This window comes from Rattus norvegicus, chromosome 6, assembly GCF_021556685.1.
Source record: "Rattus norvegicus strain SHRSP/BbbUtx chromosome 6, alternate assembly SHRSP_T2T, whole genome shotgun sequence".
Lineage (NCBI taxonomy): Eukaryota > Metazoa > Chordata > Mammalia > Rodentia > Muridae > Rattus > Rattus norvegicus.
This window is the reverse complement of record NC_141539.1, coordinates 47,891,162-47,917,829: the sequence shown is the minus strand read 5'-3', so window position 1 is coordinate 47,917,829 and position 26,668 is coordinate 47,891,162. Positions and strand designations below refer to the sequence as shown.

Here is a 26,668-nt window from a genome sequence, read left to right as displayed (position 1 = left end):
ACTGAGTCTGACTACAATACAGGGGACTGAACAAATGCATCACTCTGGTGACAGCTGTTGATAACAGAGGATACACAAGATACATGGGGTAAATATGGATTTTCCTATAAACCTAACAAACTAACTAAACGAGGTTAAATGCAACAGTCTTGGACATATAGCTGAGTGGTAAGGTACTTGCCTGGTGTACACAAGGTCCCGGGTTCAGTCCCTACCCTTAAATGTAACTCTAACATTTCGAGAGCATGTCCAAGTTGGCATGGTGACAGCAGCATGTTCCCAGTACAGTTTTTCTGATGAGAGCACTTACTTTCATGAATCCTTCACTTTTTAACTTGTGTAATTTGGAGGCAGCACTATGGAGGCGTTTTCTCTGAGAATTCAGGAGAGAGTCCAGCACTTGCCACCATGTTCGACAATTGAGCACGAAGGCCAACCCCACGACAGATGCGATAGAAATGAGGATAGCATTCACTGTCAGATGTTTCGGGTCAACTCTGAATATAGCCAGAAGGGTGATCCCAGCAATAATGCAGCCAACAATAAAAAGAAAGATGACAAAAGAGGGGAGGCAGCATGTTTTTTTCCATTTCTTTTTACCTGTAATAGAATAAACAGTATTAACAAAATCTTTATGGTCGAGAGCACATGACGACTCTGAGGGTCAACTCATGGGCTCATGAAGATAAATGAACATTTATTTCCTTCCTCAGCCCTAGAAACATTCCAAGGAGGAAGGGAGGAAGAGGGGGAGGGGAGCAATCCTACCCTGAGACTCTTCAGTCCTGAAGACTCGAAAAAGACGGGTAGCCAAAAAGCCGAATTCTCTCTCACAAGCATCTGAGAGGGTCGCGATCATTTCAGCCAAGGAAGTTTCTCCTCCCACACTGGAGAGTCTATTGTAATCTGTAAACAAAAACCTGGGGGAAGACCAAGCCCGATGTTACTCTGCTACTGAATGCAGCCATTTCTAACATACTACGCTGTCTCCATCAGTTATTCCACACTTCCTTTTTCTTTTTTAAAAGATAGTGCCTGTTTCCTCTTTTAAAAATTATTTTAATTTTTATTTTATGTCTATGCACCACATGTATCCCTGGTATCCACAGAAGACAGATGAGGAAGTCCAATCCCTTAGAAGTGGATTTACAGATGGTTGTGAGCCACCATGTGTGTGCTGGGAATCACCCCCAGTCTGTGCTCCTAACCACTGAGCCATTTCTCCAGCCCCCATTTTTCTATTCTTTTTTTTTTTTTAATTTTTGGTTTTCTTTTCAAAAACCTGCTTTTAAAGTTCTAAGGGAGTGGAGCAGATGGTGATTAATTATCTTCTCTGAGCATGTCATTCTCTCAGGAGAGACACGAACATGTTAAATGTGTGTGTCTGGCCAACGGCAAGCGGGAAAGTGATGGCAGAGTTTGGCCTATGTCAAAATAGGGGCAAAAGAGAAAGTGCTCGAATACCAGCCAAGGCCATCAGAGCAGGAGAGTCTTCACTAAGACAGGAATTCCAAACCCAAAAATATCACTTAGAAGCAGGGTTTCTGCTGGAGGGGTGGCTCAATGGTTACACCAGCTGCTCTTCCAGAGGCCCCAGGTTTAGTTCCTAGCACCCACCTGGCAGCTCAGTCCAGAGACCTGACATCTTCTTCTAAACCCCATACACACATGTACATGGTGCACAGACATACATGAGACAAAAATACGCACACACAAAATAAAAATAAACCTAAAAATAATAAAATTAACTTTTCTAATGTTTTATTTTATTTGTAGCTCTAACATATATCAGGTATTTAGAAATAATTGTAAAATATTCTTTTCAGAGTTATTCTTCAAAAAAAATTGATTTCCTGACATCTTCAGTCTCAGAATTCATTCTATTCTTTCCAGAGTTATTCTTCAAAAAAAAATTGATTTCCTGACATCTTCAGTCTCAGAATTCATTCTATTCTTTCCAGAGTTATTCTTCAAAAAAAATTGATTTCCTGACATCTTCAGTCTCAAAATTCATTCTTTTCCTTCCATGTCTAAACTAAATTCTCACTTCAACCCAGGAGATAAAACATGTTTCAAAATTACAGTCTGGAATGACACTTTATTATATATTGTGGTCCTAACTGATACTATGTTGGTTGTTCTGTTTAAAAACTCCCATCTTATTCATTTAAACTGTTTTAATTTTCTGCAAAAGTTTCCTCTATTGTTATCCTATACTGTACGCTTTACCTATTTTTAAAAAATATTTACTTCATGATTAATATGTGTGTGTGTGTGTGTGTGTGTGTGTGTGTGTGTGTGTGTGTGTGTGTGTTTACATACACACTGTATGGATCCCTGTGGAAGCCAGACAAGGATTATAGATCCCCTAATGCTGGAGTTACAAGTGGCCGTAAGTCACCCATTGTAGGTGCTAGAACCAAACCAGAGTCCTCTGCAAAAGCAGCACGCACTTCTAACCATTGAGCCACATCTCCAACCTCAAACACTTTCCCTTAAAACTTCTCAGTTTTAAACCTTTTAATGCTTAAATTTACATGCTGATCACAGTGGTTCCTCCGTATTCATGGGTAGCTGGTTCTAGGATCAGCCCAAGTCTCTCATACAAAAAAACAAAAGGCACATACTGCAATCTACTTTAAAGCATCTCTGGATTCTGTATGATGGCTAATGCAATGAACATGCTATGCTCCATAAACAGTAAACATCAGTAAACAGATGCTGTACAACACTGTTGGTATCATGCATGGTATCAAGGAGAAGGCATTTTAATTCAGGTACAATTTTTTAAAATAATTTTGATTTACAGTTTGTTGCATCTAGAGACGCAGAACCCAGGAGTAAATAAGGCCAGCTGTGTTTGTAAATTTTTTTCCTAATTTTTTAAAGGGTGTTTTGGTTTTTTTTTTAAGAGTTCTTTATTTATTATTTTATGTATATGAGTGTTCTACCTGCATGTACATCTGCAGGCCAGGAGAGGGCATCAGATCTCATTACAGATAGTTGTGAGCCACCAAGTGGTTGACAGGAATTGAACTCAGGACCTCTGGAAGAGCAGCCAGTGCTACTAACCACTGAGCAATCTTTCCAGCTCATATTTATAATTTTTTAACCTTTATTTTTCTCACTTATATACCTAGCAGAGTTTTGATGGTTATAATGACTTACATTCATCTAAAATTATGCATATTTTATCTTATTATAATTTAAAACTTCATAACTTTTAAAAAAATTTTTAACTCTTTTTTCCCAACCCCACAGAAGCTTTTTGCTCTAAATTTTCTAGCTTAAAAAAAAAAAGCCTTTCTTTCATCTGGAATCTCATACCTTTCGTTATTCCTTTATTACACTTTTTCTCAAGATTCCCTTTTTGAGATGCTCAATTATTTTAGACACACATGTCTATTTGCAGAGATGAGGAAAGAGCAGCTCAGTGTGAGCAGGGTTTCCAGGGGTTACTGCTCTTCAAGGAGAAGCCAGGCTTTCAGTTCAGACCTCTATCTGCCAGGATTCCACCCTGAAGGTCAATACTCCTTCCAGGATATCATCAGAAAGGACAGTTATAGAGGCGAGCTGTGGCCCCATCATGGAGGGTGACTCGGTGAAACCATAGTTTAAACCCTGGTACTGCTCCCAGGAAAGCCCTAAGTATGTAACAGGTACAAGGAAGAGGGAGAGGTCTCTGTACAAATAAAATACCATAAAAAACAGCAGATTTCAACTTGTGGAAAAATCGCCTCATGCAAAGGAAGGGGATATACTATGAAGTACTGAGTATGCTCAAGGTACTGGAACATACTTTTGCTTTGTTCGACTAAAAGACTAAGGTACCAATTTTTTTTGGAATATGATGACCTGTAAAATTCTTTAAATTCTTTTGTTACCTTTATCAAAGATTCCTTCTGTCAAAAGACCAACTCACCTCACAGGTAAAGCCTTTGTAGTTTGCTCCGGCAGTTCAGGTGGGTTCACAAACATCAGTTTGAAGAGGAGCTCCAGGTACCCAATGTGTCTTGCCAGTCTGGTACTGAGAGCCCAGGCCCAGTTCCAACTCTCTCCTTCCCGCCGTCCACCGAAGTAAATGACGACTGAAATTCACAGTTTGAATTAGTTAGGCAGCCTGTTTTCTCCATGGTCAAAAGCAGGGAAAGGAGAGGCAACCCTGTGTAACTGGTCCATACTAATTCTTAAATAACTCCTCGAAGAATCCCTCAGGTGACTACAGGAAGTGTGTGTGTGTGTGTGTGTGTGTGTGTGTGTGTGTGTGTGTGTGTGTAACTGGAAACTAAAGTGTGGCACTGGAGTCATAGGCAAAGCTTCCCGAGTCCGGCTGGTAGCGGTGACGCACAGGAGCTGGGTGTTGTCATGCTGGCAACGGCCGGGTTACTACTTCCTTCAGTAACGCATCTATTTCCTCTTTTGTAACTGAAGACTATTTTGTTTTCCTAGCTTATTTCCAGAAAAACTAAAAATCATAGTAATGGTCAAAATGCCCAAGAGCTGGCCAGCAACAGCCACGGAGCCTTCTCTTCGGCAAGGTCCGCTGAAGTGTGATGAGGGTCATCACCACGTAACAGACACTGTGTGAGTGAGAGTCAGCCCTGCTGCGTACCAGCAAGTGCACTGGTGCTTAAAGTCACTCCAGCCAGGGATGTACACTGTTACCCTAAACCAACTTATGAAGCAGCGAAAAGATCAATTGTTTTCAGCCAATTACAAAAATCGAGTAGATTTTTAAGAGACAGATGTTTTAAGTAACAAGCACTCAGTGTTTTTCTCCATTTTTGAAAAAGATTTTTAAAAAACCAAAGACTTACTGAAGAATATATATATGAGAGCCAGGAAACTCAATGAAATGGCTATGGCGAGGTTTGTATCAACCGTGAAAGCAAACACTAGGCCGAGCCCGCCACACAGCAGCAGGGTGAGGAACACTATGAGCCACGAGAACTGGAAGAGGGGCTCGGTCTGCTGTCCTGCAAACGTCTTCATCTCATCTGGAAGGAAGATCAGCGTGAAGGTTTACTTGTTTCGCTTACATATAACTTTTAACTCACTAGATAACTTTCCTGTTTTAATATAAACTTGTGCAGAGCACTTAACAGGTTTTACTGATCTTGGCGTTTATGGTTTGAACTAAATGAAATATTGTTCCCATAAGCAAAAGCAGAAACAGTACTCTGTCTCCAAACATCAGCACCACTCCTCAGAATCCCTCGCCCCTGACTGAGGTTCTCAAAGGTACATGAAGCCTAACAAGAACCACACATCATTGTTTCAACAAAACTTGAGGCCATTTTTATTTGCAATATTGAAGCCTATCCTTGAAGAGCAAGAATGGCTTCTAACAGAAAAGGCCTCCTTTATTAACAGTGCATTTAGTCCTTACTGCAGCACACAGCTCTATGGAGGATCTGCAACTTGACAATGAAATGCACTCCCAAGGCTATACTTAATGCTGGCCCACAACTGGACCTGTGTGAGAAAGAAAACTCATGGGAGGATCGACTAGAAGGAGAAAAATGCCAACCACCACAGCAGACTGTGTGACAAGACAGCTACTCACAGAGCTTTACTGCACAACGAAATGCCTTCACAAAACATGCCTTTACCTTCTAGTTTCTTGAGTAAGAAAGACTTCCCACTTCCCCACTGTGCATACAAGCCCACACAAATGGGTGGTTGCATGGTGGGTTCACTGAGAATATCGGCCAGGGCACTGCTATACAAATCATAACCAAGCATGTCGCCATCTGTTTCCGTAGGAGACAAGTGTCCTGTAATTAGAAGCATACCATATCCTTACATTAAACACTGGTATCACTCTACATGGGGGATTGAGCATTTAAACCTGCAGAAAAACAGCTTCAAAGATTCCTACCTAAACACTATATTTGGAGCAACATAATGTATCTATTATAATATATCTATTAGTTAATGATAAGATACGTCATCTTGAAGTATAGAGAAGAAAGCACTGGCAAATGATGCTTTCTTCCCTATCGCTTGTCACACTGTCCAGAGCTGGGGACACAGTCAGCAGTTGAGCACTGGCTGGCATGCATGAGCCTTGAGTACAATTCTTGGAACCATGGATGGGAAAGAATTCGAGACCATTTCAATTCTAGAAATATTTAAGTACATTCACTATAAAGTGTTACTAAAGAATACAACAGATGATCAAAAACAAAATAATTCTTTGCAGAAAGGTTTGACGACTCAGGCACCTAAATGAAAACACTTTTTTAAAAAGCCGTGAGAGTAGTTTTTAGAGGAAAAGCCAAGAGGAAGTAAGAGGAGCTGGGGCTGGCTCCGGAGTCAGCAGGGTTTCCTGCTCTTCAGGTGACACAAGGTTCCAGCATCTGCAGGGAGCAGTCCAAAGTGGTCTGCAACTCTAGTTCCAAGGGATCCAATATTCTCTTATCCTCCACAGGCGCTCACGTACATGCACATGCTCATGTGCACACATGTGTACACACACGCACGCACACACACACACACACACACACACATACACACACACACAGAGAAACATACAAACTTAAATAAAACTTTTAAAACATTTTAGAAGTATAAGCATAGCTAGGAAGCATTCAATTATGATTACGACCATAGGAGAAGACCACGGTACATGTGGGTAGGTCAGGGGACAACTCAGTGGAATCAGCTCTATTCTTTCACCGAAAACTTGAGTTTCAGAAATCAGGCTCAGGGCATCAGACTTAAGCAGTAAGATTATCTCACTAAAAATCTCATGATTTTTAAAAAGTCTTTGTTGGTGGGCAGAATGGAGAGACATATATACATGTAGATAAAACACTCATGTATAATATAAGAAAATGAAAATAATAAAAACTTTTAAAATCTTTTTTGGGCCAGGTATGTTGAACAATTTATTTTCCATATGTTTTTATTGGAAATTCATCTTTTAAAAATTCAAGTTTGAGTTGCTCAGTGATGAAGTTTTTGCCTAGTATTGGCAGGGCCCTGGGTTGGACCTCCAGTAAAAGACACATGCACACACACACACACACACACACACACACACACACACACACACGTGCATGTACAGGCTTGGTCAGGAGAAAACCCATTTCATTACTTACTGGCTCCAAATATTTGAGTTAAAATGCTTTTCTGGTGGCTGCAGTCAATGTTGTAGGGAGTCTCGCCTGCTTTGTTGGGTCTGTAGAGTAACCGTCCATCTTTGGGGTTCCGTAAAAGAAGTTCGGCCAGTCTCCGGCTCCTCCCTCGGATGGCAACGTGCAGGGGAGTGTCCCCTTTCTGTAAAAGAGCAACCCAGGCTGCACTCGCTCGTTCTCAAAAGCAGCTCTGAGCAACACTTTCAGTGTCTCTGTAAAGCAGACACTCTGGGGGTTGCATTCCTCATAAATGTGCCTCTCTGTTCCTCACAGTTCCTTTCCCCAGATCTGTAAGAGTTTCTCACAAATACCTCCTTCCTGCCCCTCTCTCCAGCTTCTAGAATGTAGTTTCTCACCCTGCAGCTCACTTAAGAACAACAGCCTTCGTCATGTATACCTCCCAGGCCTGAACTCCTCCTCGCACCCTTCGGTCCACCAGAACAGTTACTGACCAAGGACATCAGCAGCCTTCCTCAACCAGTGCATACTCTAGTCCACGCCTTTTTTCTACCAGGCTTCATGGCAGTGCTCATCCATTCTGATCAACCCCAGCACCCAATACAGCCTTTGTCAAGTACCTGCCATTATGGATCCTTGATGTCATACCTTTCCTCTGAGCACTAGGACTCCTAGGCTTTCCATCTTCCACTCCCTGCATTAACTGCCTCTTCCCGATGAGGCTCCTCCATCACATGAGTAGTCACCCTCCACACTAAGAAAGCTCACACTTGTGAAGGGCCTCCCCAATCTGCCTGGTACTCCATTTACTACTTCACCAACATTCCCTTGATGGAAAACTTAGGAATGAAGTCCCCAGCTCTCATCTACACTGATCGCTCTGAGACACTAATGGAAGAGGCCTGCATGTCTTTCCCAGGCTCTCCGGAAGGCCCTTATCCAAGGTGCTCTTCTGCTTCCTGACTGTTCTGTTCTCTTCCTGTGCTGTGCATGTGCTTCAATAACTGCTGAACTCAGCAATGTAAAGAACTGTATGTGCTGGGTTCACTGGAAGATGCAAAGACAGAAGACAAAATGGTTCCGACTTTATGTAGCTGATGACAGAACAGGAAAAAACTTCATGACCAAGAATAATATAACCCAACAACACAGCGCACACTCTTGCAGGTAAACGCTGGCCGCTTTCGATGTTCTTTACACTTCTATGTTCATCGCTACCACCACTCCCACATCCCGCACTAACCCAAGTCCCAACCTAGATGTCTCATCTCCAACTGCCTAGCAGTCCTCAAACCCAACACATCCTAACCACCCAACTCCATTCCACACCCTCAAGCCTGAGAGAAGGCAGAATATCCTCAGCACACAAAGTCTCTGGAACACATGAGCAAACTCACAAATATGCTGAAAATAAACCCAGAGCAAGAACAAGCATCTTGCTTCCCAGTTTCTTTCTGTGAAAATGGTCTATGCAAAGCCAAATTCAAGACTCACATCAGTGTCACTCGGACACTAAAGGACAGCACCACGGGTCAGTGGAATAGCACTTGGCTTTGCAGGTGCTCAGGCCCTGGTTCTACCTCCAGTATCACAGAGAAGAACTCTTACAACCTCCTCTTGCCCCAGCACAAGTGGGAATGCTCTCAACTCCAAGTACCAATGTACTCAGTGCACAGCTACTAGCTTACACGAGCATCTGCCCCAAGTACATACTGACACACACTGACCACAGAACAATCACTTACAACGTGTTCCATGATGCTTCAACATAGACAATGTCAGTGTGTTTCTTAGTCCAAAAGGAGGCTCAGTGTCAACTATGAGTCAGTGGTACAAAAGGAAGGCAATTCTGGGAAGCTGTCCACAACAGAAACAGGTCATACAAGTTTTCTTTACTTTTTTTCTGTTTTTGTTTTTTTGTTTTTGTCCTTGTTTTGGTTTGGATGTTTGTTTGTTTGTTTGTTTGTTTTTGGTTTTGTTTTACTTTGTTTTGAGACAGTGTCTTACTCTGTAGCTCTGGCTAGTCTGAAATTCTCTCTGTGGGTCAGGCTGGCCTCAAACTCACAGAGATCAGCCTGCCTCTAACTCCTTTCTGAGTGCTGGGTTTAAAGGCATGTGTCACTGCACCCAGTAGAAGTTTCCGATTTCAAAAAGTCACTTTTAACTTTATGTCCTTCCTAATTTAAATTTTTTTAACTTTAATGTATGTGTTTCTGTGTGGACATGTGCATGTGAGTGTGTGTCCTCGGGAGACAGGAAGAAGGCATCAGACCTCCTGGAGCTGGAGTTGCAGGCATCTGTGAGCTGTTCCATGTGGTGCTGGGAAATAGACCTCAGTCCTCTGTTGGAGACAAGCAATGCCAGTCTATAATCTACTTGGAGAATGATTTTCTCCTGGGATAGGCTACCCCTGAGATGTCCTCCTTATGTGGTGGTCAAGGACAACTCCTTAACTGTCCCTAACAGCTGGTTATGAGTCACAGAAGAAAAACAGATAACACACCAAGCCTCCTCAGTCCACAACATGATGTTGAAACAGAATGAGACTCCCCCGTGTGCAATCCCAGCTGCTCATCCCTCACACACAATAAAAATAGACCTCCAGTACTTCCACCAGATGTGCAGGTCAGTGCACCAGCTTCTCACCACGGTACTCTGTGCTCCTCCAGATGTGCCTGTCGGCCTACCAGCACCTCACCACAGGTGCCATGCACAGCCCTGCTCTTACCTTGTCCACAGCAGACACCTTAGCCCCCTTATCCAGCAGCAGCTCCACCACTTCAATATTTCTCATCTTGGTGGCTTTTATCAGTGGTGTCTCACCATCCTGTGAGCACAGACAAGGATTAAGGTCAGAGCTTTCCTTTCCTTCAGTGAGTCCACATTTGAAAGATTCTAAAGAAAACATAATCTGCAAACTGGCAAGCGGATGCCTTTCCTTTCCCAACAGTGAACTGTATGGAAATAGTTATATATTACTAAGGCACTTTAATCTTCTTATAGGAATTACAAATATACTTCGTATAGGACATTTTCGCACACAGCTAACTACCAAAGTCTTGTACAGTTTCACATGATTAGAGTAAAGCTAAAATGCCTGATATGGGGTACCAAACAGGGAGGTTGTCTAAAGCAAGTGAGTTCTGCATTCCCAACAGAACATAAGGAACACAGGGAGGCAACCTCTTCAAGGTTTGTGAACAGCTGCCAGTGGCCCAGGACATCAGCACCACAGCGCTGGGATCATCCAGCTAACAGAACAAAACGTGCGCTGTACCTTCGTGCATATTTCCGTGTCCGGATTGCACTGCAGGATATCCCTCACCATTGTCGCATTTCCCTTTTCAACGGCCCAATACAGCGCGGTCTTATTGTCCTGTGTAAGGAAAGGAAATCATGTGAGATGCAGTACTAAAACTTGCTGTTTATGAATGTCAAATATGAATACTTATATTGGTGGGAGGTAATATCAATCTACATGGTATCGAGGATTTGCTTTTAAGGAACTCTTTATGAAAGCGTCCTAGAAAAACTTAGTATTACTTAAGTAGAAAAGGAGCAAACCACAAAGTTGGTAAGTGGTCTTTTGTTTCTGTGGTGCCTGGCGGAGGCCAGGGCCTCATACACTCTAAGCGAGAACTAGATCACTATGCCACATCCACAGCCCTAAAATATACTGTGTTTGCCATGCAGTCAGACTTCAGGGAGAGAAAACAGGTTACAAGTCACCAATACCTGAACTCTGCTATGGACAAGTCATTATTAAATGTGCTGGCCCAGTGAAGACAGTAAGAATGTGTTTCTGACAGACACAGGCATTCTTTTCGTTAATTCTGTTCACCTATATTTACCCTGCACCCTATACTGTCTTCAACAGCTCCTTCGGTAACCTACCTGGCTCAAAAGTCACACCTTTGGTTCACACAGACCTAGAGAGCAGAGCTTCAGAACATCAATTAAAAACTGATTAAAAACAGATGCACAAGACTGACAGACACAGACTGATCAGTAGTCTGAAACAGGTGATCTAGCAAACATCCATTAGTGAAAAGACGGCTTTAACTGAGGACCGACTCCTGTAGCTGGCACACGGGGTTTCCTGTGTCAACACTTCTCTAAGGGTTTATTGGCATCAGCCTATGAGGTGCACAAGCCACCCGGCGCAGTCAATGGGCCAAAGCTCATCATGTGCAGAAGCTCAGAGACCAGAAATGAAGGTCAGATCCCTTGGAGCTGGAGTTAAGGCGATCTGGGAGCCTCCAGCATGGGTGTCCTCTCCAAGACAGCAAGCACCCTTAACCAGTTAACTACCTCCAGCCCTTGTTTCATTTTTGAGACAGGTTTCACTACACAGCCTAGAATGGTGTGGAACTTTTTGACTTGTATCTGAGTTAAGTGGACATTAATTCTGGAACTTTAGACTAGTGCCGAGAAAACATAACAACAACACACAGCCAATGAATTAGGCCATACATTTTTTATCTCCACAGAAAGTAGGAGGAGCAACGTCCTGACTACTTGACACAAGCATTCATTGTCACCACAATCTGAGCATACATACCTGCCCTCTAATGTCTATATCAGCATATTTTTGGAGAAGTGCTCGAACAATTTCAACATGACCACCTCTCACAGCGCCGATCAATACAGTATCCCCACTCTAAAAGGACAAAAAACAAGGTCAGTTACTAAACAAAGAACACAGTTCTGAAATTAAGGTTACTCATTTATCAATGCACTAGATTTGTTCTTAAAAATCTCTCTGAAATGCTTATCACCCTGTACAAAGCTTAAGTCCAAGTGGATCAAGGACCTCCACACCAAACCAGATACACTCAAACTAATAGAAGAAAAAGTGGGGAAGCATCTTGAACACATGGGCACTGGAGAAAATTTCCTGAACAAAACACTAATGGCTTATGCTCTAAGATCAAGAATCGACAAATGGGATCTCATAAAACTGCAAAGCTTCTGTAAGGCAAAGGACACTGTGGTTAGGACAAAACGGCAACCAACAGATTGGGAAAAGATCTTTACCAATCCTACAACAGATAGAGGGCTTATATCCAAAATATACAAAGAACTCAAGAACTTAGACCGCAGGGAGACAAATAACCCTATTAAAAAATGGGGTTCAGAGATAAGCAAAGAATTCACAACTGAGGAATGCCAAATGGCTGAGAAACACCTAAAGTAATGTTCAACATCTTTAGTCATAAGGGAAATGCAAATCAAAACAACCCTGAGATTTCACCTCACACCAGTGAGAATGGCTAAGATCAAAAACTCAGGTGACAGCAGATGCTGGCGAGGATGTGGAGAAAAAGGAACACTCCTCCATTGTTGGTGGGATTGCAGACTGGTACAACCATTCTGGAAATCAATCTGGAGGTTCCTCAGAAAATTGGACATTGAACTACCTGAGGACCCAGCTATACCTCTCTTGGGCATATACCCAAAAGATGCCCCAACATATAACAAAGACACATGCTCCACTATGTTCATAGCAGCCTTATTTATAATAGCCAGAAGCTGGAAAGAACCCAGATGCCCTTCAACAGAGGAATGGATACAGAAAATATGGTACATCTACACAATGGAATATTACTCAGCTATCAAAAACAATGACTTTATGAAATTCATAGGCAAATGGATGGAACTGGAAAATATCATCCTGTGCGAGGTAACCCAATCACAGAAAAACACACATGGTATGCACTCATTGATAAGTGGCTATTAGCCCAAATGCTTGAATTACCCTAGATGCACAGAACACATGAAACTCAAGAAGGATGACCAAAATGCGAATGTTTCACTCCTTCTTTAAAAGGGGAACCAGAATACCCTTGGCAGGGAATAGGGAGGCAAAGTTTAGAACAGAGGCAGAAGGAAACACCCATTCAGAGCCTGCCCCACATGTGGCCCATACATATACAGCCACCAAACTAGATAAGATGGATGAAGCAAAGAAGTGCAGGCTGACAGGAACTGGATGTAGATCTCTCCTGAGAGAACACCCAGAATACAGCAAATACATAGGCAAATGCCAGCAGCAAACCACTGAACTGAGAATAGGACCCCTGTTGAAGGAATCAGAGAAAGGACTGGAAGAGCTAGAAGGGGCTCGAGACCCCATATGAACAACAATGCCAAGCAACCAGAGCTTCCAGGGACTAAGCCACTACCTAAAGACTATGCATGGACTGACCCTGGACTCTGACCCCATAGGTAGCAATGAATATCCTAGTAAGAGCACCAGTGGAAGGGGAAGCCCTGGGTCCTGCTAAGACTGAACCCCCAGTGAATGTGATTGTTGGGGGGAGGGTGGTAATGGGGGGAGGATGGGGAGGGGAAGCCCACATAGAAGGGGGGGGGGCTAGGGGGATGTTGGCCCAGAAACCGGGAAGGGGAATAACAACCGAAATGTAAATAAGAAATACTCAAGTTAATAAAGATAAAAAAAAAATCTCTCTAAAAAAGACTGTCACTAACTGATACTATCTAATATTAGTAACCTTCTGAGTAAGACACAAAGGACATGAGTCCTTAGAATAAGGGCTCATGAAATCCCATGATGGAAACTTAAAAAGATAAGTTACTCAGGTGGAATCTAGTCTCTTTGAAGACTAGTCCCACATACACTGAAATCACAGACACTGACAGTTTGGATGTTCAAAGACTGCCACATGATAAAAGCAACAGGCTCTAAGTTGCTCTCATGGCTCTGAAGGAAGCAGGCCTGGCTCCCAGGCCAGTGTCTATGGATACAGCCAGTGGCAGCCATAGGCAAAGGACATACAGCTACTTTATTCTCCTGTACAGGAACTGTACCAAGTTAATACCTCACAAGCACAGCTTCTCAGATGACATTCATCCGGCAACAGCCATTTTGAATCACAGCTTCCCACTACTTCAAATACTAATTTTGCCATGGGCTCGGGTACCTTGTCATTTTATTGCTAAACGGCAGGTCAGCTGTAGACTTCTGTGCTAAGGGAGCCTGCAAGCTGTTGCCTGCTTCCATTCTGAGGACCCCAACACTCTGCAAGTCACCTAAGTCTAGCATCTTGGTGTAGTAGTTTAGTGCACCCCAAACGGCAGACATAAAGGCAGACTTGTCATAGTTAAGAATGTAGGCATCAAAGCGGATGAGGACCAGTACACTGGCAAGTAAACCATTCCTGTCACAGTGTGCCAAGCACCATTCTAGGTGCTGGAAAACAAGAAGAAAAGGTTCCAGCTGTAGGCGAATTTACAGTCTAATAGAAGACGACACACGATTAAAATGAATAAACCCAAACGAGCACTATGCAAATAGAATAGCATAACTGATCAAAAGTAACTAAGTAGGCCTCTGGACTGCAGAGCTAAGATGACCTTTCCAACTAGGTAGGCGTAAGTAAAGGCAGAATGACAAACAGAAGCCACCATGTATAGGCAGCATTCTAGATTGAAAGCACAGCTGGGGCACCTAGCCATACCTCACAGCAGGACAAGATCATGTGCAAAGAAAGAGAGGGGACTTAAGAGGGCTACAACCTTCTAAAGCGGGGAGGACAAGGACTCAAGTAAGGACACTGACATGCAGGGTCTGTAAACTTCAGATAGATACATATCCAAAGCACAAGGGAGAGCCTTGGGTGGCTTCCACAAAGGCGTGTGTGCATTTAGCAGCAGAGGCAACAGAGAATCTGTTATGATCTGATCTCTTTCAATAACAGGAGAGGGTGGCTTGGTCAGGGAAGCAATGGTGGTGATGAAGCCAGAAAAAGGACAAGTTTTACATCGAGTCAACAGAACTGCATGAGGTAGGGAAACAAAAGAGAAAGCACCAGGGTGGGTGGTGGGCCCATGTGCTGAGACAAAGAAAATGGTCTGCAGTAGTGAAAAGACAAAAACCACCCCATTCCATTTCATCTTGCTGAACGGTTTTAAAAGCTCACTCATATACATCTGAGTGGAGAGTTCTGAACACATATGTGAAACCTCAGAGAAGAAGTCAGGCAAGAGAAAAAAAACCTTAAGCAGAAAGGTACGATCTAAGTACTAATGAATAACATCAGCTCTGAAAAACACCTACACGGATATTCATCAAAGAGTCACAAACTAGGAGGCTGGAGAGACGGCTCAGCAGTTAAAAGCACTGACTGCTCTTCCAGAGGTCCTGAATCCCAGCAACCACATGGTGGCTCACAACCATCTGTAATGGGATCTGATGCCCTCTTCTGGTGTGTCTGAAGATAGTTACAGTGTACTTATACATAATAAATTAATAAAAAAAAAAAAGAGTTACAAACTAGCCATGTGTGGGACATGTCCAGTAACAAAACTAGCTGACAAAAATAAATAAGGACATTCTTTAACAAGATTGGAAATTTTAATTTATTAGTTTCAAAGGAAGGAATAAAACTTCTCTTCAAACAAGTTCACGTCATCTGTGAAGAGTCGTGATGATAAGGAGCCACTAGCTAATCTTCTGTCTAGTTCACCACCACTGACAAACCTGAAGGAGGCCCCTACCCTGTCAGGTATGTTCACGTATGTTCCGGCGTCCAGCAGGTCCTGCACAATCTCAATATGTCCCTCCTTCGATGCGATCATCAGAGCTGTGTTTCCATCCTTGTCAGTTAGGTTCACATTTGGATTCCTTTTCAAAATCTCTTTCACGGACTGTGTGTAGCCTCCTTTCACTGCCACGATAAGTGCAGTCATCGAATTCTTAGAAAGAGAAACAAAGAAACAAGTGAGCTCTAGGGAACATATCATGCATGCCATAATCAGAAAACTATTTTCAAACAGGGGAACTATTTGCAGATGCTAGAGAGATGACTCAGTGGTTAAAAGGTTTTGCTGCTCTTGCAAAGGACTGGAGTTTGATTCCCTGCACTGACGATGGGTGACTCCAGCTCCAGAGAGCCCAACACCATATTCCAGCCCCTGCAGACACTCCCACCACTCACGTGCATACATCCGCAGGCAAACACAGGCACATATGTATAAGTTTTAAAATATAAATCACATTTTAACAATTGGCAGTGCCAGTTTGTAGTCCAGGGCCTTGAGCACACTAGGTAAGGGTTCTCCCACTGTACTGCTCCTCTAGTCACTAGGGGTCATTTCTGATATTTCTGATAGGACCAGCAAGGAGACTCAATTGTAAAGACACTTGCTGCCAAGCCTGATGGCCTCCATTTGATCCTTAGGACCCAAGTGGTGAAGGAGAGAACCAACTCCCACAGGTGTCCTCTGAATGCCACATGTGTGCAGTGGCATGCATGTGCCCCCTTTAATATACAAATGTGTAATATAAATAAACAAACATATTTAATTTTTATATTATTTCTGACAAAATGCTAATATACATAACAGACATATGCCAAAAGTGGCTGGAGGTATATGTTCAGGTGTTTAAAAAATTGATTTTTACACTTTTTTCTTGTGCATTCATTTAGGCATATGCACATGTGGACATGTGGAGGTCAGATCAGTCTTACGCGTTCATTTTCTCTTTGCAGCACATAAATCCCAAGGACAGAACTCAGGTCACCATGCATGGCAGCAAGTGCTTTATCCGCTGAGCCCCGAGCCATCGGTATTTTCAGTTTTCAAAGATACACACTTCTGTTACGTAATGTATGGACTACCGGAGTTCAGTTCTCTCAGCGATAACCTGCACTGAAGCTACATGCAGGGAACAAAGCCTCTCACTCATGTAACAAAATTGAAAGGCACACTTAACATTCAACACTTTCTAGTTTAAGTAACCCAAAGTAAGACAGATCAAACTAAAACTAAGAGGTTTTTTATATAAAACATTTAGGAAAAAAGCTACAAACAGTGAATTAAGAATTAGAGCATATCTCAATGAAGGGTTAATAAATGATGTCTAACAGTTCCTAAAGTCCATTAACATATTCTACGGAGTCCTTTAAAACACTGGACACCTTCCTGACATATTAAAGCATTCCTCACCACCGAGCCATCACCATAACCAGCCCTCATCTACTCGACAGCTCAGGAGAGGTCAGTGGCCCTAGGACCCCACTGGATTCCAGCAGCCAGAACAGGGACTGGACAAGCCACTTCTCCCAGCATGGACGAGAGAAACACGGGATGCCACTGATCTAGGACGGCAGGTATGAACTACAGTTTAACTGGGCTCCAGATGTCCTGAGATTTGGTGGGATCTCCTCTCAGACTCCCTCACGTGCTGTCTAACCTAATTTAAAAATACTAGTAATAGCCCTCAGTACTTTAAAACTGCTTGCTGCACACAAACATTGGCTCCTGAAATGTTCCTGGGACCTTTAAGAAAAAGCTGTTGTGAGACTCCCCACGGCTCTCCAGCACTCTTGGCAAGGATAAGGTACACAGCTGGTGGTCAATAATGAACTAATAACTGGTAGTCAGTTAGATTCGACCCCATTCTTTAACCTTCTTAAAAGTTCACTTCTAATTTCCTCTGTTTAATGAGAGGGAAAAAATAATTCATAGACCCTACCAAGTCTAATATCACTTTACATTGTTAAGGAAAAGGCATTTTACATCGTTAAGGAAAAGGCATTTAAATTTTTTTTTATTAATTTGTATTTATATGCATACACTGTAGCTGTCTTCAGACACACCGGAAGAGGGCATCAGATCCCATTACAGATGATTGTGAGCTACCACGTGGTTGCTGGGAATTGAACTCAGGACCTCTGGAAGAGCAGTCAGTGCTCTTAACCACTGAGCCATCTCTCCAGCCCAAAACATGTTTTCTTAATGGAGCATGATGTTTGCCTACAATTACAATTAAAACTCAGCTTGGCACAGTGACATATACCATTTGTCCTAGCACTAAGGAGGCAAAAAAGGAAGATCCCTGTGAGTTCAAGGTCTGCTTGCTCTAATACAAGACCAGAACTACACAGTGGGACCCTATCTCAAAAAAAAATTTTTTTAAATTAAAAGGTGGGGTGGGAAACTGCTTGATATAAAGAATTTTTTGTCTTTTTTTTTTTTCGGAGCTGAGGACTGAACCCAGGGCCTTGTGCTTGCTAGGTAAGCGCTCTACCACTGAGCTAAATCCCCAACCCCAAGAATTTTTTATTTTATAAATTACTAAAAATTATTCTAGAAGGTTTTAGTTTCTCAAAATTTATGTATATTAATTAACAACAGATTCTCAAAGACAGGTATTCATTATGGTTTTTATAGAATAGCATTATTATTTTCTTTTTTAATTTATTCATTTATTTTATGTATATGAATATACTGTCCATGTCTTCAGACACACCAGAAGAACCCAGATGCCACTACAGATGGTTGTGAGCCACCATGTGGTTGCTGGGGATTGAACTCAGGACCTCTGGCAGAGCAGACAGTGCTCTTAACCACTGAGCCACCTCTCCAGCCTCCACATTATTATTTTCAAAGTTAGTAACATTTAAGAAATATCAGCACTTGGGAAGCAAAGGCAAGAAGTTCATGAGCTCATTGAAAGCCTGGACACACACAGTGAAGTCTATCTCAAAAAGGAATCATTTAAGATTTAAATTATAAGAGAAGTCACTTAAGAACTGCAGGGAGTTTCTCTAGGTTTGTGCTAGCTTAAATACTCCCTTAAAGCACAACCATCACTCTCTAGAATGGCTAAGGCAGAGGTACTTACGGCTCCTTCTTGATCAACATCAGCTCCCATGGCCAACAAGTGCTTCACACATTCCAAATGACCCTTTCGGGCAGCCCATACCAAGGGGGTTGTTCCGTACTATTAAAACAGGTAATGAATTCAACATTACTTCAGACATGTACTAGAAGAAAGCAGCTTGAAACTAAGTTATATTTTGGTGATTCTTAGGTAAATATTTATATCAATCAGGCCTAGGTAAAAACCTATTTCCTTCATCTTACTTGTCCTGAATAGTCATTTTTTTTGCATGAAATGTGTTTTGGTCAACTTTATTTAACTTTATAATCTAGATAACCCTTCCGCCACAGTCACACAGGCCCTAATTCTCATTGCGCATGCACTGCTTCCCAGACTTCTGGTGTGATGGAAGGCTTAACGGTCTAAAGGAGGCAGACAGCAAGGTGGAGTGCAGCTCAGACAACTCCACACACTCAGTTAGGCCTGCAGTCTTTATCACAGAGTAAGCAAGCACAAGTCACAACACCACATTTTCACACAAGAAAGTGAGGCTCCAAAACAGGGTCAAAGTAACAAAGCTATCAGGAGGCAGAAAAAGCCAACCTTTAAACCCAGCACTCAGAGGCAGAGAAAGGCGGATCTCTGACTCCAGCCTGATCTACAGAGCAAGTTTCAAGACAGTCAGGTATCATGGAGAAACCCTATCTTGAAAAACCAAAAACCAGCCCATCTCCAGAAGAAAGTGCGGGATGATATCCCACAGTCAAAAGTCTGACCCATAATTGTTCCTGTCTGAAAGAACTGCTGGGATAAAAATGGGGAAGACCTGAGGAAAAGCAGGTTCAGTGACAGGTCCAAAGTGGGATCCAGATCAAGGGGAGTCCTCAAGGCCTAACACTATTATTACTCAGGCTATGGGGTAATCACAAAAAGGGACCTATCATAACTGCCCTCCGAAAGACCCAACAAGCAGCTGAAAGATTCAGATGCAGATATTTACACCCAACCAATGGACAGAAGCTGCTGACCCTTATGGTTGAATTAGGGGAAAGCTGGAGGAAGCTGAGAAGGAGGACAACCCTGTAGGAGGACCAGCTGTCTCAATTAACCTGGACCCCCAAGATCTCTCAGACACTGGATCACCAACCAGGCAGCATACACCAGCTGCGATTAGGCCCCTAATACATATACAGCAGAGGACTCCTGAGTCTGGGTTCAGTCAGAAAAAATGCACCTAACCTCAAGAGACTGGAGGCTCCAGGGTCTAGTGAGGAAAGAGGGTAGGATGGGGACATCCTTGGGAGTTGGGGGCACATGGGGAAGGGAGGAGATATGGGATATGGAGCAGTCAGAGGGTGGACCAGGAGGGGAATAAAATCTGGGGTGTAAAAAATAAATTAACTAAATTAAGTTAAAAGAAAAAACCAAAACCCAAAACCAAACCTAACCAAACAAAAACCCCATGGACCCACCAAGCTTTTAGATCTGCACTTTTAACCATAACCCCAAATCAACTTGTATCTTTGACATCTTCAGCCCAGAAACTGTTCAAAAGCACCCTTTATGAGGCATGATCAGAAAGCATCAAGAACTATAAATCATACTTAAAAGTAATGCTGGCTCTTGAGAAGTCTGCCAGTCAACAGACATGTAAATACCCACAGTGACCTTTATGTACAATAAAATTTATACATGATCATAAACATTAATAAACCCTGACAGCCTGTCCAGCAAGGATAAAACATTCCCTATTATTCCACCCTGCTCAATACAGTAAGAAGCCACTAGTATATATGACTATACATATGTAAAATGTAGTGAGTGTGACTAAGAAACTGAATTTTTACTTTTATTTCATTTTACATAACATCTAAATAGCCATATGTGGCTAGTGTCTATGAATGATGTCAGACGCGTTCACGACCACGTTCATGGAGACTGTACCCCACATTGCCCTCGATAGAGGGGTCCTCATGACAGACTAACGAGGATATGGATGCAGCAAGTGGAACTAGATGCCTAACGAGAGGAGAAGGGTGTGAGGGAGAACAATAGTCTTAGTCACTGCCTCAGAACAGACTTAAGGCCATGGGTAAGGGACGCAGGACAAACTCCCCAATTCCACTCCTACATCTGTAGTGTTCCTAGTCTCCTCCTTTGTAGGAAATACATTGTCTGTCTGAAGCATCTTCTCTAACCCCACAAAACAATACCCAGCTATCACCAAAGCTAAAAGACACACACATTCACAGTTCACCCAGACATCCTAGCTGTCTGAACGGGGCCTAACTGGTGTCCTTGAACACCTACTGTATTTGTTACTTCCTGAGACTGAGACATAGGAGACTGATACACGTGCTAGAATGTCTGTCCTTTCTCTTTCCCATCCCGCTGGCCAGCCTACCCTGACCCTGAGGAGCAGATACTCTCATTTACATCATTACAAACAACTCTTGCTACCTGACAGGAACGTCCTTACCTTGCTTCCTGTCTACTCCAAGGGCTCTTCAGTCAGTGCTCAACCACCTCAGGAAATGTCTCCACTTTCCTCAAGTTCAAATTCTGGTCTCCTCTCAGTGAACTCCTTTTACAGACACATTCCCACAGTCTCAGCACATAGGCCAGACGGCTGTCACCTGGTGATCGTCCTGAGGGCTAGGAATCTCCGTGTGTCGCCCTGCCAGGCTCGCTTCTCCTGCACCCCAGTCCTATCCTCCTCCGTTTCATGAGGACATACTCAATGTCTCCTCCCCAGCCCAGCCTCCCCTTCTGCTCCTCCACTCCTGTTCAGTCTCTGGTCCAAGCCCTGACAGTTTAGGCTTTCCCTGCCTAGCCAGCCTTCTGCCAGCCTTCCCTCTTATGAGTCTGCCCTTCCATCTACACTTCGGATCCATTCCTACTTCCAATCTCCACAACACCAGCCTTAGAATTCTAAGCACAAGAGAGAGAACTGGACCTGAATTGTAAGATCGCTGTCCCACAAACACAGCAAACAAGACAAAAAGCAGGAAGAAGAGTTAAAATAGAAAACTTCATTTCTTTTTTTTTTCTTTTTTTTTTTTTTTCTGGAGCTGGGGACTGAACCCAGGGCCTTGAGCTTGCTAGGCAAGTGCTCTACCACTGAGCTAAATCCCCAGCCCCCAATAGAAAACTTCAAACAGTACAGATGTGCGTTCATTAGCTCTGACTTTTTTGAGAATAATAAATTTAATGTAATAAATATTAAGAGAACACTTGATCCATAACACAAATACAGGACCCATCTATAACCTGTGAATACACAGGTGAAAATGTTGAAATACAAAAATAAGATACATTCGAGATGTTTCAAATGAAACCATTTATAACCTGGAATATGTGACCATAGCACAAAGCAGAACCTGGACAGACTCTGCAACTCACCTTGTCGGAGCAATTGACTTTCGCACCATTCTGCAGTAGAAGATGCACTATGTCGGCATGGCCTCTGCCCGCTGCCCAGATGATTGGGTAGACACTATACTGCTGGGATACACAGGTACGCGAGGACGGGGGAGAAGACAGTCTTTAGATGGACATTTACAACACAAATTCACTAGGAAAATATCAGCAGGAGTAACACAAAGAGTGATGGTTTCTAATTCAAGTTAGAAACCATTCTCCATTTTAAAACACAAATACTCATATAACTGACAACTAAGATGTGTGAAGACTAAATAATGCATATATTATCAACACATTTATTTTTGCAGAGTTAACTTATTTAATGTGATTACCTAGCTGATAGGAAAGATTAATAAGTAGAATAAAAGTTTAAAAATTTAGAAATGTATACAAGGTAAGAAAAATAGAATGTGTAGAAAAAATGGTATGACTTCATGGTAAATGTCTTTTCAAGAAGCACAGAGTAAGGGTGCACAGATAAGGTAACTAAGAAATTCACACTCCTTCTGAAATGTTACACAATTATGGTTAACATTTGAGTTCAAAGACTTGCTTTCTCATTAGAAGATGAGAAAAAGACAGTGTACAAAATTCTCATTGTCTTAAAATTCTCACTGAGTCTTAAAATAGCATTCTATATGACATTCAGTATGATATGAAAAGTCTCTATCCACCGTAAAGCATAAAAAGCCTGCATTCTGTAAGTTCACTTTTTGTTAGTGCTTACCAAACCAGTGACACTTGGGTTGGCACCATGAGAAAGAAGCAGCTCGACCACGTCGGTCCTGCCTTTGTAGCACGCCCACATGAGAGCTGTCCATCCACCCTGTAGAATAAAAAGGGGCATGGAAAACCGTATCATCCCCAGCAAGGAACGACTTTAATCAGACTCTCTCTATGTGCATCCTTGTAATACCACTATTTCATAACAACAATAGTCTTAAACTCTTACGCCCCTCAGAAATATACAACTAAACAAGAACCGAACAAAATCTGCTAAGTCTACAAGTGATCACTGCAAGTTTGTAGAGCAAACACCACAGAAGTTAGACTAGGGATGTTCATCCTTCTCAGAGTCAGTCTGGCTGACTGACCCAGAAAGCAAGGAGAAGCAGGGAAGGGGGAGAGGGGCCTAATATTCAGGTGCATGTCACATCCAAGCTAAGGAAAGTACTATCTCCCTAGGTCTGAGAGCATAAGATGATGGAAGTAAGATTGTGGCCTAGTCTACTATGAAGAGAGAGACAGAAAGCTGCAGTGTCTTCGAAACTCTGTAAACCTGTCAGCTGAGGGATGGGATGTGTGCTTTATGTGCCAAGGCAGATGATTTCCTTCCTTGCTTAGATTGCTAAAATTGACTTCCTAAAAAGTTAAACATCTTATAGAATAAGACGGAAATTTTCCTTTTTCTCCCTCTTATACCTTACCCAGACCATAACCAAACAGGAGGTAGGCAGTAACTACAGACCATGTCCTCTGAGACCTGCAGTGCTCATGGACAGCGGCCTGGACAGATCGCGTTTATAAATCAATCTACTGACATTCTAAAGCCTATAACTTACCCAAAACATTTAAAATATCTGATGTACCTTTTAAATCCAATCCAAATGAAATAAGTTTTCTTTTTTTAACTCTTATTTATTTACTTATTTGTTTGTTTATTTATTGTGAGTACACTATAGTTGTCTTCAGACACACCAGAAAAGGGCACTGGATTTGATTACAGATGGTTGTGAGCCACCATGCGGTTGCTGGGAATTGAACTCAGGACCTCTGGAAGAGCAGTCAGTGCTCTTAACCACTGAGCCATCTCTCCAGCCCAAAATATGTTTTCTTAAAGTACTAAGCTATGAATCACACCCCCCCCCCCAATGAGCTGAGAACATTTAGTTCTGAGATAAACTGAAGTAATGACTATTCTAAACAGGAGACACTATAACACCAGCATTTAAAACATTTTTGAGTCATTCCCACATCCAACCTCAAGTCATAAAACACTAAAAGACCCTGTCTTAAAAATAGAGTAATAGACGGTTTCCTGTGTCTGTTACTGTCAGTAACTGTCAGCTAACCAGTGCCGCCCTGCGAACAGCACACATACCATGTCTCGGTGCTCCAGACTGGCCCCGCTCTTCAGCAGCTCCTCCACAATGTGGATGTGCCCCTCCTTAGATGCCGATATAAGGGCAGTCCAGTTATCCTTGAGAAACAGGCAAAACAGCGCGTTTCAAAGTAAAGCACAGCATTCCAAAGTGAGGGAGGCACCTGATTTATAGACCAAATGATTGTCCAATGGATACCATGTGAGCCACTCTAACTTCGGTGGAACAAAGGAGCTGCCTGAAGATGTCGCCTGCCTATCTGTGCCAGGACTGTGCAGAGAACAGTACCACTGTTGCTTGTCCAGGCTCGCCCTGGACCTCTTTCACATTCCATTTTGTAGAAAGGAGAGAAGCGGCCACCAAAACCTAAAGGGCAATCCGCAGCTAGCAACTGTCCCACAAATTAAAGAGCCTGCAATCTATCATGAGGACACACTCACACACTCGCACACTTGCACACTCACTCAATCGCACAGTACAGCTGCAAGTGGGGACATTAAAAGACTGCGACAAAGAACTATGAGAACAGAATTGTCCTAACTTTTATTTAGGGAGTGAATTAATTCAAATGATCACTCTGGGGATAGAGGCACACAATTTTAACCTCAGCACTAGAGAGGCAGAAGGAGGTCTACACAGTGAGACCCTGTCTTAAAAAACAAAAAATTCGAATGGTCACTCAAAGCAAAATAATGTAGCCATGTGATCCTGAAAGTGACTCTAAGAATACTGGGAACTCAAAGGAAACTGGATGATGATCTGTCCCTCAGAAGCAGTATCAGAAGGGACCATTACCAAGAAACAATATAACTGGAGAGAATCACTTAACAGCATAGGCCATACAGTGAAATATTCTACAGATACTTGGGCCCACAGATATGAGCTGCAGGGGTGCCATGAACACAGGAAAAAACATGAGGTGCTGAAATACCTGCTTATAAGCAAAAACTTATCATTTGATTAAAAAGGCAAACAGACAAAACTAACAACAAAAAACCTGGAGCACACTAGGCAAAGCACTTTTTAAAATATTTATTTGTTTGTTTATTCACTTATTTTGAGCCATGGCTCACTATGTTGCCCTGGCTAGCCCTGGAACTCTATGTAGATCAGGCTGACCTGGAACTCAGAAACCTGCCTGCTTCTGCCTCCTGAGTGCTGAGATGGGGATTAAAGGCATAAACTACTACATTCGGCCCTCAAAGTACAACTTTTAATCATCATTCTTTAAGCACTTTTTATGAACAAATTAAAGAAAAGGAAGACTAGTGAGTAAATGGTTGTATGCATACCAGATCTTCCAGATTGCAGTTGGCTCCATTCTTTAACAGTTCTTTCACTATTTCCACATTGCCCTGCTCCGCAGCCAGCATCAGCGGCGTCTGGCCACACTGGAGAACAAACAGGTCAGAATGTTAGCTTAGCAACAGATGTGCTCTCACTACATACCACTACACTGACCTTTTCACAAAGGTACGCAAAGCACTGGTGTGCTTCCTGTATTTCTTTAACTTATCAACAGCTTTAAACCTAAAGGTTTGGTTTACTGATGATTTAAAAGTCATAAACTTAAGAGTATATAGCTCACCAATAGGCATTTGTCTCAAATGTACAGAGCCCTGTGTTCAATTTCCATTAAAAAAAATGAATATCAAAGCCACTAAAAACGTAACCCTCATAATATTAGTAATCTCTTTTAGGGGCTATGAATTCATTCAGAATCACTAAATATGCATAGTACTAGGATCTGGAAAACAATTACCACAATATACACAAAATCTCACAATACCTATGGTGACCTAATTTTCTAGATAGAATATGCTATAGAATAGCATTTTAATTATACACATTTTATCTCAGAGACAGAGAAGATAATAAAAACTAGATGTTACACATAATGACCTGCACGTGTAGTTTAACTCATGAAGCATATTTTCCACCTTCCAAACGTGAATGCAGAGCTAGAGAGCTTCCTTGCCCAGAAAACAGGGGCAGGGCCTGGACAGATGGACCTAAGATAAAGCTCCAGCAAGCACAGCACAACATGTTCACTTTCCATAGCGGTCAGTCAAGACACAGAACAGACTAGAAAGCACCAAGTTAAGCTATCAGCTAGTAAACATCTAGTATTTGAGGCAGAAAAGTTAAAAAAGGGAAAAGTTTGCACCAAAAAGTAAGTTAATTATATAAACATTTATGCACCTACTTACTGTGTATTGATGTGAGGGGAAATATCTGTGACTTTACTTTTTATTATCTTATACATATTGGGTGTTTTACCTGTGTGCATATCTATGCACTGCATGTGTGCCCTGTGCCATGGACACTAGAAAAGGGCATAATAAGTTCATCAGAAGCGCTGGAATTGAAATTACAAGTGGTTGTGAGCCATCATGTGCATGCCAGGAATT

At 42.3% G+C, this 26,668-nt stretch overlaps 1 protein-coding gene across 50 annotated transcripts in view; it reads right to left on the bottom strand.

The window, feature by feature from the left end:
- The window catches only part of Kidins220 (kinase D-interacting substrate 220), an 88,705-nt gene that overhangs the window by 50,255 nt on the left and 11,782 nt on the right, over nt 1-26,668 (bottom strand). For 27 of the 50 annotated variants that reach the window (XM_087552019.1, XM_087552025.1, XM_087552020.1 and 24 more), the window contains 15 exon segments: nt 25,550-25,648; nt 24,257-24,355; nt 22,883-22,981; nt 22,135-22,236; nt 18,754-18,852; nt 15,621-15,818; nt 11,662-11,760; nt 10,378-10,476; nt 9,829-9,927; nt 7,107-7,284; nt 5,613-5,777; nt 4,818-4,997; nt 3,923-4,088; nt 769-920; nt 311-600 (listed from right to left, as the gene is read on the bottom strand). In XM_087552019.1, the coding sequence (XP_087408145.1) occupies nt 311-600; nt 769-920; nt 3,923-4,088; nt 4,818-4,997; nt 5,613-5,777; nt 7,107-7,284; nt 9,829-9,927; nt 10,378-10,476; nt 11,662-11,760; nt 15,621-15,818; nt 18,754-18,852; nt 22,135-22,236; nt 22,883-22,981; nt 24,257-24,355; nt 25,550-25,648 (2,124 nt within the window). 50 annotated transcript variants of the gene reach the window in all.